General features: G+C 39.4%; 1 protein-coding gene across 14 annotated transcripts in view; it reads right to left on the bottom strand.

The window, feature by feature from the left end:
- The window catches only part of AIG1 (androgen induced 1), a 192,330-nt gene that overhangs the window by 126,020 nt on the left and 52,348 nt on the right, over positions 1–13,962 (bottom strand). For all 14 annotated transcript variants that reach the window (XR_010600111.1, XR_010600114.1, XR_010600113.1 and 11 more), the window contains one exon: positions 5,180–5,335. Coding sequence is in view for 7 of the 14 variants with exons in the window: in XM_065590308.1 (XP_065446380.1) it covers positions 5,180–5,335 (156 nt within the window). In the remaining 7 variants the exon portion in view is untranslated. The remainder of the gene's footprint in view (positions 1–5,179; positions 5,336–13,962) is intronic.

Genomic DNA, 13,962 nt, shown 5'->3' with positions numbered 1-13,962 from the left:
ACCCAGGTGTGTCTCTTTAGTAATCTGGGTTAGCTAGCCCCAGTCCCTCCAGCCAATAAGGGGCAAGCCATCCTGTTACAGGAAGGAATTTCCTACACAGGATAGAACTGCACAATTAGAGTTTTAAGTTTACCTCTGGAGCATTTGGCATTGGCCACTCCTGATGGCAAAATATCAGTCTAGGACATTGGTTTGTTCCAGTGTGGCAATTCCTGTAATTTATAGGCTAGTGGTGGGGAAGGGGTTACATGGGGACATCTGGCAAATATCTGCAGTAATTTTCTTAGACTTAGAAGACAGGGGAAGAGGATTTAAAATGTCCAGAAGACCTACAGATCTCTTCCATGCATGGCTTCTAAGACAGAATGACTACTAGTTAGGTTTGTGCAGGAGTGATCTTTTCAGTGTTCCTCCAGCAAATTCTCAATAGGTCAGTTGTGTGTATGGCTAAAATAATTTTTTTTTTAAAGCCAACTATAGCATACCCAAAGATAAATGATAAACCTTCGAAAGTTTGTTTACAAATGGGAAGGAATAGGGAAAAGGGTATTTTTATATACACAGGAAGAGGCTGATCTCTTGAAAATACAAAAGCACAATTTTGATCATCTAGAAATGCCTATTCACCTTCTTCTACTACAGGAATGACAAGAAACACAATGATATTGCCATATACAGTTTACATAAAACACTGAATTAGTCAGAAAAACTTGGCAGACTTTGTGATCTGTGACAAACAAACAGAAAACAAGAGGGATAAACTAAAAACATTGGTACAGATTCTGCCACACTTATTCCCTTATTCGCTTTGAGATGCATTCATAGTCTCACTATGCTAAGGCTACTTCATACTGCTCTAGCAGTGTAATTTACTGCCACTTTAAGGCCACTTTATACTGCTAGGTTGGTGAAAAATGAATTTAGCAAAAATAGGAATGAAGTCTTTTGAGAAATACTTTAGTATGCAAACAGTACCATTAATTTAATGGATCAGGTTCCTATACTCTGATTCACACTGAATAGTACCATAAGGTACTACTTAACTGGAGTAAAGGTATCAGAATGTTGTCCAATGGGACTATTCATGGAATAAACTGCTACTCACCATGAGTAAGAACGGCAAAATTGGGCCATTATTTTCTGGTTTCATTAAATAAAAACAGAAAATCCATCACTAAAAGTCCTATTAAAAAGGACAACAAGGTAGTCAGTGGTGGTTATTGGTTCCATCTAACAAGCTCGTGTGTATTTTTTTTTTGATGCTCCTAAAACAGCTCATGTTTCATTTGAGCAGCTGGAGAAATAAAGAACATAACACAAAAGAGGCAAGGTTTTGCATATTTTCTGGCCATTGTTTCCATTGCTGTTGTTTCTGTGTTTTACTTGGGGGTGGTGGTGGTTGGTTTTGTGTTTTGTAGGGAGGAAGGAGGATGCTGACCAGGCTTCCCAGATGGCTTAACTGTGATACTTATTTATGAGGAGGCACTATAAATAAAAAGCTGTGGTTTTTTAGGGTTTTTTCCCCCCTACACACATCATTGTTTGACCTGGGAGTGGAAAGCTGCTTTCTCGTCTATTTTTCAGAACAATCCATCTTGAAGACTTTAGAAAGCTGGAAACTGAGAGCCAATTATTTAGAATAATTCTCAGAACTGCAGTTATTGCACTTAAAAACTTTCCAATTCTACCTTGAATAATTTTACTCCAATATATGAATTATTCATATATAAAGAGCACAGAATAATGCAAAATATTTATGTAACATTAATTTAGATGTGTAAGGCAACTGACAAGTTTTTAAGCATGACCACTCTGGTTTCAATCAGAAACCTAATTAGCATTTTATTCACATCTGTTTAATTTTCTATTTTGAGATTTCTACATGCCTCTAATGTAAACCACTGAGAAGCCCTGGAGAGAATTGTTTGGGCGCTTGTCAAGGAAACCTGCTTTCCAAAAGGAGGAAGCTGTTGAGAGAATAGGGGAAGTTAGGGAATTTTAATTTTTCTCTGCAGACACTCTGCTGTATAATAATTTCTCTACAGCCTCTGACATATAAAGACCTCACTGCATATTTTCTTATATATATATTGGCAGAACAATAGTGGCATTAGACCTACGCTACTTGTGGGCACACCCGTAATCACACTGCATAGTATCTTATTCTACAAGTAGCCCCACTCAAGACAATGTGCCAGATTCTGCCTCCCTATATTTTGCCATCCCTCTCCCTCCTGGTTAACACCACAGGGAGTGGTAACTGATGAACAGGAGAAAGAGTCGGGTTTTAGGAGGGACCCTGGATTGGTGAGGGACCAGACATTCAGAAAAGTAAAGTCTGAGTCTGGCGGCTGAGGCCAGTGTTACATTCGGAGGCTCTGCTGTTTGTCTCCCAGCAGCCAGGAGAGAGAGGAACAACAAAATCCTTTTAGGTTTTCTTTGTGCAAAATTAAGAGCAAAAAATGCAGCAAAGACATTTTGTTCCCTATCTGGAGGTCACCTTTAGGGGAGGGGGAAAAAAAAGAGAGACAGACTATTTTTACAATATACTTAGCTAGTTATTTTCTTGTTTTCCTTTGACAATACACAAAATGTTTGTGTGTTTTAACCCTAGCTAGTTCCCATGTGTAATGTGTATCCCCTAGGAACTGGTTAATTTAGAAAATGCTCATTTGTACATCTCATTTAGAGAGTGCTTACAATACTTGGTAGCTCCTCTTTCACAGATGGCAAAACAAGTAACTCCTGAAAGAAAAAATAGATATAACTCAGAATGCTTAGAAACTGATGCTATTGCCAACAGAAGTTGTAGCTAATGTCTTCACAGGAGGCCTCAAATGGTCTTAAAAAGTTTCAGGGCTGGGAAGATGAGAGGAGGTACAGAAGTAGTACACAAAAGCCAGCAGAGTTTTAAAACAGAGGAGAGAGAAACATAGTATCATAAGCTTTGTGGATATTGAATAGCTGGCGAGAGAGCCAGAAAAAAAAGCAGGAGAATGTGTCTCTTGATGTGTGTAAAAGCTTATATTGTAGGGTTTTTTCCCAAAAAGAATCACTTAAAAACTTAAAAATAATGTTGTGCTCTTCTTAGGGGGCTCTTTTCTAGTAATAACAGTAGGGAAAGCATCTGTTATCAGTCACAACGACTACATAACTCCCAATCTTCCTCAACATATAATTGTGAAAAATGATATTTTGCAAGCCTGTTTATTTCCAGATATATTTTTAAATACATTAATTATTATTCTGTGTTTCTTATGTGATAGAAGAAAAATTGCAGCTAGTTAACCCAGTATAAATAGCAGCAGTTACCCTTAGCAGTGGCTAGTAAGTAAAGTAATTTAAGGCTATCAACTGGGTGTTTGGGGAAGGGAACACCTGTACAATGCTGTACATGTGTTTTATATTTTATAACCTTGCACAAGCATTGTGTATTTCATCATGGACTGGACTCTAAAATATCACACCAAGGATTTTAACAAAGCCTGCCAAAGTATATAAAATTTGATATTTTAAATTAGTGCGTTAACTGTAAAGTTACAATAGATGCCTAGTTGTTATACACAGTGTCAACAATGAGACCTCATACAGTTAGCTAGAAGATCCATCAATACAAGTAGAACAGTGGTTCACAAGGTTGCAATTAGAACTGGCAAACTTTCATAATGAAACAAAAAATGAGGCATGGTTTCCAGTTTCATTACAGCCTGTGTTTATTATAAAGGTACACAAACCTTTTGCTAACCTGATCCAAGTTTTGGACAAACCTGGGCCAAATTGTAGTTTTGGGTGGAAAGCACTGGCAATCTGAGTTTTGTCATGCTTAAAGTGCCCAGTCCTGCTCCACTCTAGTCAATGGCAAAAGCCCCATTGATTTCAGTGCAGAAGAAGAGCAGTTTTACTCTGAAAAGTACTCATAAATGCCTTCTTACTCTGCTCCCTCTTAGGAACCTGTGCACCTTAATGACAAAAACATGTTTTTACTCCTCTTAGCTCTGAAGAGCCAACAGGGCTAACAGGGAGAGCGCTAGATTCTATTATCTTTTGCATCATCAACAGAATTGTTTAGCAAACTCCAGTCAGTTACTCTTGTGCAAACCCATGGAGGGTAGAACTTCTATCACTGATGATGATGTGTGATATAGAAAGAATCCAGCTCGACTCCCAAACAGTCTACATGCCAACCCACCTCATACTTGCAAAGACTTACAGGATCAAGACCCTAATGCAGGGGGTGGGCAAACTTTTTAGCCTGAGGGCCGCATTGGGGAATAGAAATTGTATGGCGGGCCATGAATGCTCACAAAATTGGGGTTGTGGTATGGGAGGGGGTGCTGGCTCTGGGGTGGGGCTGGGGATGAGGAGTTTAAGGTGTAGGAGGGTGCTCTGGGCTGGGACCAAGGGGTTTGGAGGGCTGGAGGGGGATCAGGGCTGGAGCAGGGGTGCGGGAAGGGATGCAGGTTCCAGCTGGGGGTGCGGGATCTGGGGTGAGGCTGTGGCTGAGAGGTTTGGGGCACAGGAGGGTGCTCCATGCTGGGATAGAGGGGTTTGGAGAGTGGGAGGGGGATCGGGGCTGGGGCAGGGGGTCGGGGCTCAGGGGTGCAGGCTCCGAGTGGCACTTACCTCAAGCAGCTCCCGGAAGCAACGGCATGTCCCTTCTCCGGCTCCTATGCGCGGAGCGGCCCCTGACCCTCGGAGCATGGCCATGCAGCTGCTTCCGGGAGCCGTGTGGTATGGCCCCCGACCCTGCACCCCGGAGCAGGGCCATGCCATGCCCTCTGGGAGCTGCGCCCCAGAGTGGGGCCATGCTGTGGCTTCCAGGAGCTGCGTGATGCTCCCCCCAGACCCTGCTCCCCAGCAGAAGCTGGCAAGCCGGCTTAAAACGGCTCGCAGGCCGTAGTTTGCCCACACCTGTCCTAATGTATTAGTACATTTTATTTATATCATTAATCCAGATGCCTCAACAGTGGATTATTTTTTTAAAATGAAATGAAAAAGTAACTGAAAGTTATCTTCAGGATAACTAAATTGTGACAAAAGTGTGCTCCCATTTCCCCCTTTTTTCATAGTCATTTATCCTTTTTGCTAAGAATGTCAATTTTTACAGTCAGGAAACAATGAACAAGTTAAATGATGCACCTGTGTGGAAGTGAAATTAACTGCTTAGCACCATACTTACAACTCCAACAGGAAAGGCTAAAACAGCCATCATCCAGTCACGGAGGGATATGAGCTTTTTTAACTGTCTTTCTTGTTCTTGGCTGTCACTTCCTTTGGTGAGAAGACTGGAGAGATCGGTCAATACGCAGATCCCAAAAAAGACAGCCTGGATAACCTGCATGGAAATAAAATCCAATCTTGAAGACTATAGATACACAAATCATCAGATGCAATAGAGATACAGATAAAGACTCTGATTCAGCCAAGCACTTAAGTGCGTTCTTAAAGTTAAGTACGTGTTTTTAAGTGTTTCACTGAATCAGGACCCTAGAGATGGAGCATAGTGCTGGACACTCAGCAAGGAAGTCCTCAAATCAAATCTCAGCTCCGATAGTGACTCATGTAACTTTGGGAAAGTCACTTAACCTCTCAATGTTACCCCAGTCCATAAAATGTGGATAATAATATTTACTCAACAGGAGATTCCAATATGAGGATTATTAGTTCATGTTTATACAGTGTTATGTAAGAGCTAAGCATTATTATATTCAATGGGAAAAAATTACTTAGGCCCGGATCCTGCAAAGTATAATTAAATATGTGCACAAGTCTTGGCAGAATAGAGACCTTAGAAAACCCTATAAGGATGATACTGAATATGAACTTGTAATATGGAAGAACAAAAACAAAAAAACAAGCGAGACAACAATATATTTCTGGACTCTAAGATACCAGACAGAGGGAATTCAGAAAAATACAACATAAATGATTAAATGGTTGGAGGTACTGATTTACAAGTAAGGGGTCTGTTAGGATTCAACAAGAAAAAATGATTTCTACCCCAAGAATCCTTCCCTCCATTTTTTCTCCACCTGGCTCTCTTACCTGAGCTGTTTGGAGATGATGTTGCAGAAGGCCAGAAGCTCAATTTTTTCACTACTGGCTGTAAATTAGCAAACAGGCCTTCAAATGCCCACTGAGCATCCTGTGTCATCACCACACTAAAGGAACAGCTTGTGTTCCTGCTGCTGCCACAGCTCCCTCTCCACATACTGTAGATGCACACATTTTCCTTAAAAACTAGTGTAGAACATAGATCAAGCAACATTCCAAAACATGCACTGATGATGCCAGCCATGATACATGACAAGTTGTTACATTTAGAAATTTTTTTAAAAGTTCTTTGGGGAAACTCTCCACTTCTATTTAAAACTCAAAAAACCTAAACATTTTGATTCTAAAAATAAGATTTTGGGTCCCCAAAACCCCATGATGCAAATGCATTTTTCCTCTTTGCTTCTTTTAAACCAGCATTTAATCAAAAATAATCCCCCCACCAATCAGATAGCCTACTTATACAGAAAGATTATAAGAGCTAAAAGTGTTTTACCTTGGCCAAATGATGACCAAAGAGATAGGCTAACCATCTACAATTTACTCAAGGGTATAAGTATGAAGGAAGGAAAAGGTCCCGTTAAGGGAGGTCTAGAGAAGTATAACTACAAATAACTAGATGAATCTGAGCATAAGAAAATTTAGGCCAAGTGACGGGAAATATTTCCTAACAGTGAAATCTATTAGACCATGGAATAGTCTCCCAGAGGAAGTGGTGGAAGCCTTATTGCTTGAGTCATTCAAAGTTAGATTGGACAAAACATTCAAGAATATACTGTAGGGACCAATATTGCACTGGCAGAGTTTGGATGAGTGACCTAATAGGTTGTTTGCAAATCTAATATGACTTCCTGAAATGAGATTTATCTAAAGTAACATAGCCTGAAACACCCACACTTCCAAAGGGAACTGAAATTGTACGTTTCCTAATCAATCATAAACTGAGCTGCTTCTTTAAGTTATTCTGCTATGAGGACAAAGTTACATGGGGGAAATGTAATGCTATTATAGTGTATAGTGATGAATTTGTGAAAATACTGAAGGGAAGGAAGCTATCCATAGGTTGTAAAGTTGTGGTATGAGGGATAATATATAACAATAAATTTAAGAACTAACAATGAAAACTACAGAAAAACATAAGGCGGGAGGGAAAAATACATTTCCTGACAGAGAGCTACTGAACAGAGCCAGGAATAAATACTTCAGAGTTTAGGGAGGAAACTTCCCTAGCTCCCCCATATAAATAACACACATAGATACAGCTACTCACTTTCTTCCCTACATACAATGAATAAGAAGTGCTATACTGACAACTGCCCTCTTGTCCAACATTGGGGATTGAACTGGGGACCTCCAGAGCTGAAAACATGAGTCTCTACAGTATGAATTAGCATGTCAATCTCTGTAGGTGGGGAACATAACCAATTAATATCCTCTGGGATCAGGCACAGGAGATGCATGGCACACACGGACCAGTGGGTTACGCTATGAAACGAGTTTTAAGGGCCTATGCTCCCTTCAGTGTAAATTCTCTATAGTAGTTTAGAAGTTACAAATACATAACAAAGGAGGACATGATATTTCTTCCTAAACAATGTCCACTGAAAAACCTTGATGTTATCACAGATTAAAGAAGACATTTTCAGAACAGAAGCCAGCTTTCAAAAACCTGGCCATAATGCTAAGTGGAGCAGCCACAAAACAGTAAAGGAAGCATATGTTTTATTTTTCTGGAGATCAAGCAATAAATTGTGAGAATCCACCAAAAACATCCTTCTTAATCTAAATATTGCTGTGACGCATGGCCAGAAAGGGTTAAACAACATGCAAAATAAATAACCCTTAAAAGACATGTGGGGAGATAATGTTTGTGTTTTTGTGTATTTACATATGTAAGAGTAGGGTCGACAATGTAATCAGCAGTCCCTGTCTATGTTGTATTCTGATAATTCAGAGGTCAAAAGAACATCCTATCATTTAAATGGATTGTAAACACGGGATCTCTCTGTATTCATCTCTCTTTGAAATGTATAGCAAATAATCTGTGAATGGTGGAGGAACAAGCAAATTGCCCTATGTTAATTTGTGTAACTAATTACTGGTGATGTTTAGAAAGCAAAAGGCTACATCAAAAGTCTATTGTTTAACCAGGACTGTGTCGTCAAGTGGATGCTAGAACACTGTATAAAAAGACCCTTGGATCCTGATCCTGTTCATCTCAGATCTGCTTAGGATTCATCAGTGGAAGTTTGAATCGCAAGACTGAGGTCCCAGTTCTGCTGATACGCCCGGAATATGATATTTGGACATTGGACTATAACCTATGAACTATATCTGAAAGAACTCTTTGCAACTACAAAGCTCACCATCTATGCTATGAATCTGAATGCTGACTGAACTCATGTCTGTATGTATATTGATCTTTTAACCATATTCTCGCTCTCTCTTTTTTTTTTAAAATAAATTTTAGTTTAATTAATAAGAACAGGCTGTAGCATGTATTTGGGTAAGATCTGAAACATTCATTAATCTGGGAGGTATTGTGTCCGATCCTTTGGCATTGGTAGAACCTTTTCTTTTATATGATGAAATAAGATTTTCAGAAATCATCATATTTGATTTAGGTACCTGGATGGAGGCCTGAGGCTGGATCACTTTAAGGGAACTGTGATGTTTGGACTTCTGAGTAACCTGTGAGGTAATAAAGATGCTGTTTTATGCCATCTTGATAAATCTTATTGGAATATTCACCAGCTTTATGTGGATTCTCTGCCCCATTCTTTGCAGTTCACTCTAACTGAGTGAGCACAGCAGGCTCCCCACTAGGATCCCGGTCACAACTGCAAAATGCAGGCAAACTTTTTTTTTTTTTTTAATTTGCAAGTCTGGGTCTCATCCATGTAGAAAGAGATACTGGTAGCCTATGATCAAAGTTTGAAGAGAGCACAGATTTACAAAAAGAAATAAATACTGGTCCATTATGTAGAACAATCATGCAGTAGTAATCAAGAAACAAAAACAAGAATTGACAGAATGAATGAAATTGCCTTTATACATTCCAGAAATGGCCCTGGTTGTGCACAAAATTAATACACCTTTTCATGTAATACTACCTCCCAGTTTACTTACAGATAAGTCTCCAGTGCAAAAGAAGGGGAATGTATTCATGAGGGATTCATAATTATGTGGCTATAGTTCACTGTTTTGAGAATATAATTCATATCTCCAAACTTTTAGGCATTCCATCAGTAATTCCCAGATATTGTCAGTATCTGAACAAGTTGTCCCTTGAAGGCAGCCTTATATAAATTTGTAATTACTCTCTCTTCTGAGACAACAAGCAGCCTGAAACAATAACACCAAATTTTAGCTCTACCAGCATGCAAAAACAAAAATTGCTGGTATCTGTCAGTCCACATAAATTACACTTTTATAGTTTCCAAATCCATGGTCTGATTTTTCTTTGGGAAAAGAAAAACAGAATATGATTTATTACTTCAGATTATCTGTTACACTCCTTGTCACCTCCTAGCACTGTTGTATTCTTCCAGGCTTTTGACATGATGGATCAGTAAAATAATCTGGTGTTGTGAACATATATTATGCTTGAGCAGTTAGCATGGTAGTGTGATTAAGACACATTGAAGTAATTTAGGCCAGACGATTTGTCTGTTTGGCTACTGTAAGTGTGATTGATTGGAATCAGTGTATTGGGACCATGCTTGTTTTAGCATCTATATATACACGGGAATGTGAACTATAACAGCAAAACCCTCCAAAGTTCAAAAATCCTGAGCACGTTCAAGTAAGTCGTGGGTAATGAAGTGGTTTTGACATCGGGCTGCTCTGCGTTTACAGAAGGCAGCCTAGGGTGGCAATGGTTTGCTAGGGCTGTTACCACTCTTGGCTAACTCAAGCTATTGATCCTTCTTCTCCACAGCTATTGACTCCTCCACTGTTTCCCATGTCCACATGATTGTTGCATTCTTCTCAGCTCATTTTCCATCTCTGTCCCTTTGATAACTTGGGGAGCAAACAAACGGGGGAATGCATGCTTGAGTGCTATATTGTAGGATGGTACTGAGACTACTAGACAAATAGTACAGCACAGACAAATACATGGTGTTCCTGGACAATAAATATATGAAATTAAATAAAACTTAAAAAGAAAGAAAAATGATGATGAAAATGTAAGCATGAACTCACAAAATTTTATTTAAATATATGTCAAACAACAGTTCAATAGTGCTAAATTTTTCAGGAGAAAGGCCTTCTTGAACTGCCATACATGTAGGTATGAGCCTATGTTTCCTCTTTCAGTGTTTGCCCTAAAAGGGCCATATTGCTTGAGTTGCCTTTTCCACGAGGCCATTGGTCGGTGTTCGGTCACCATGTTGATGGCATTGGTAATGCCAAAGCCCTTAACAGGGAGGACGGCATGAAGGTTGCCATTTTCCTCCCATTTGCCATCATCTTGGATGACAAACTTGGGCATTGACCTTTGATGTGTTTTTTTCAATTTTCAAACAAAAGAAGAATACCACTCAACATATAATTAAATAAACTTATAGGGATTCAAAAACTTACAAAAAATATTGGAAATTACTTAGAGTCACCTTCTTCTAACATGCAAGGAATGGGGAAGAAGCCTTGTTAATTAAGAGCCAGAGATGAAAGAGCAGCAGCATTCTAGTTAATCTGCCGAGTAGTTAATGTTGCTATGTTAAAGCAGAGCCCATTTGGGGATGGGGCCAATGCTCCTCCACGCAGGCTGGAGGTCCCAAGAGGTGTTTTGGATTATTTATTATTTTTTATTTGTTTTCAGTAGGTCCCACAATGTGGCAGGTGCTTTTACAACACAAAACAGTCTGATGTCTCGGGTCTCGAAGCCAGGCCTGGCAGGAGGGGGGAGCTGTCCCCCACACAGCTACCGCATCTTGTCCTCCACCCAATGCCTACTGAAACCCAGTGGGCTGAGAAGCTACTAGGACTATATCCCCAGCCAAGGCACCACCGACAGGAGCTCTGATTGGAGGATCACCTGGCTCCACTGATAGGTCCAACTACGTATTTATGCCAGGAGGTGACACAGGAGGTGGATTAGCCCTAACTACTAGGATAAAAGCTCTGAGGGAAGTCCTTCTCCTCCTCCCCGCTCCCTCAACTGTTGTGTGTGAACTCACCCGAGGGGCCCAATCTGGTAAATGGCTTCCGAGCACGCCTATTGGATCAGGCCCTGCATGCGCCTTAGGCGGCCAAATGCCTGTTTTCCTCAGGTTGTGAATTGCTCTGTGGCTTAGGCAGGAGATAGGCGTCCAGACACTTAAAATGAGGCAGCAACGCACATGTCCAGGGCAGAAACACAGGCGCTAAGGAAACTTTTACTGCAAAAACGTAGGTGCCAAGTGAGTTTCGGTGCCTACAGGATTTGGTGGGGGAAGTCGGGGTTGTGCATTGCAGTGATGCTGAAACCAGATCCAAATGCCTAAAATAAGGAGTTAGGTGCCTACTTTTGTGCATTCAGGCCTTAGTCGGAAACACTATTCTGCCTTACCAGTGTTCACTACCTCTCAAGAACCATGTTAGATAGGTTATGACACACTTACTAGAGAGGCTGTGTGGTTGTACTCATGTAGTTTTAAAAGCAGTTTCCATAACATTGTTAATATTTTTTTCAAAACCATATAAAGTTCTTTGATGCTATAGATAGGACTTGAGTTAGGTAAACTGTCAAAAATCCTTAGAAATCCAGTATTTTTGTGGGATGAGGTGGGGTGGGGTTTAATAATGCATATAATATACTCATTCTCATCTGTAAATAAAACTCAAGAAAAAAATTAATGGCCAAAAATTAATGGTAACTGATAAAAACTAATAGCTATGTAACTATTGAAAACCTGATGTCAAAGTGTTATGTCTCAGCTGTTTTACATAGATGGCATTTCCAACATGATCTCAACATGACAGAAGTATATGCCATCTGGTTCAGAAGTGCTAACAGCCTGGAATCTTCTACTATGCAGCACATGAAGAGATGGAATGGACAAAATACAGTATATCACAGCAATATAAATAAGAATTTGACCAGATGCTGAGAATGAAGAGTACTACATATTCTGAAATCATTGCAATTATTTTTACTTGCATCACTCCCCCCAGACACACACATTCCAACCTCTCACCTTCAGAAAAATAGTTTTCTTGGGTGGGTTTTGTTTTTTTCGAGTTTAGATTTGTCTCCTTCTATTTTTCCCCATCTAATATATCTGAGGAAACATGAATTTCACTTGTAGAAGCATTTAAGAAACTACAATTCAATTTTCATCTTTATCTTTTTGATTTTAAGTAGCTTTGACTACATTTATTTTGTAATAATCCCCATTCCTCCCCTTGCTTTCTTGCACTATACGTACAAAAGCTGCCATTACTACCTACCATATCCTGTTTATAAGACAGTATAATTTAATTAAACTTATATCATCCAGTCAGCAAACATGCGTAATATAGTTTATTCAGAATGTATTTTGATATTATTAGATTACACCTTTTGTGTTTTTCTTTGCTAAAACTTAATCTTATTAGTATTATACTCTGCACAGAAAGTTATGCCATTATTTTGGCTTAAATGCTAATTTTACACATTTCAGGAGGACTGGTAGTGTCTCCTCAGCAGTGCTCAGCAATCAGCAGGAAAGGCAGCACTCTAGGCAGTATTTGGAATAGATAGTTAAGTAGGCTAAAAAGTCTTGCATTGCAGCTGTCTGTACTAAACCGAGCTTCAGTATAAGGTTTCTGACGGCTGGAAAGTCCCTAAAACTTGACAAGTAAACTATTTATTCCCCAAAATAAATAAATTTGATTAAAGAGTAATCTTCCCAAACTGACTGGTAGGACCCCCTCCCCCACAGACACACACAAAGTTCAATTTAAGTGTCCTAATGTTTTGGAAATTTTTGCAACTGATCTGCTTTTTGACTATTTAAAAAAACCTGGCTGAAAGCCACCAGGTGTAGATCATTTTGGTAGAGCAGACTTGAAAATAATTTTTTTTTTTAAAGTGAGAATGATTAAATGTTTTTTTTTAATTAATAAGGAAACAGCTACTTTTTAACTGGTGACTCATCAATCCTGGATGCATCATTCATGTTGCATTCACAAATGACCAAGATTGATGAATCTCAGTAGTGTTGTGACAGTCCTGGAAATAGGAAAAGAAACACTGTCTTCTGAAAACCATGGTCCCCAAACTGGAAAAAAATCAACGAAATATTTTCATCTGTCTCTTCAAAGCACTGTAAAAACATGAATGAATCCTCACAACCATCCAGCCAAGTATGCAAGTATTACTTTCCCCACCATGCAGTGCTCCGCGCATCTGAAGCAGCAGAGGGGGCACATCAGTAACTTTATTCCCCCTTTCTTTCTACCCACAAAAGATGCTAGGGCCAGTTAAATCAGCCCTCAGGGTTGCTCTGGTTTGCACCTGTAAATAATGACTCAAATCTACCATAAGAGCAGTTGCTTCCCAAAGACAACATTAAGTCCCTTGTGCAAAGGGGCAGAAAAGCCCAAAGGAAATGTATGAAGGATCTTTGCAGCATGTTAAAAAAAAAATTCTACATTTACTAACAGTAAAGGATCTTGGTAATTAGACTTCAGTAGAGGACTCTGCTATTAAAACTTTCTTGAAAACAAAGGAGAAGAGACTAACAATTTTTGGTATTAATTATAAAAGGCATGCAGGTTAGCAAAAGGCAGTTTAGCAATTTTCTGCTGTATTCAAATATTCTACTACTCTTAACTAAACACTTAAGCAAAGTACTGGGCACAATACAGCTCTGTGATTGGAGAATATTTATGGATCTCCTTGAGTTTAACAGTGGGTTCTCTAAAAGAGGTAGTGATGCC

Source organism: Chrysemys picta, chromosome 3 (assembly GCF_011386835.1).
Source record: "Chrysemys picta bellii isolate R12L10 chromosome 3, ASM1138683v2, whole genome shotgun sequence".
Lineage (NCBI taxonomy): Eukaryota > Metazoa > Chordata > Testudines > Emydidae > Chrysemys > Chrysemys picta.
The sequence above is the reverse complement of the archived record's forward strand: the minus strand, read 5'-3'. Positions and strand labels throughout refer to the sequence as shown.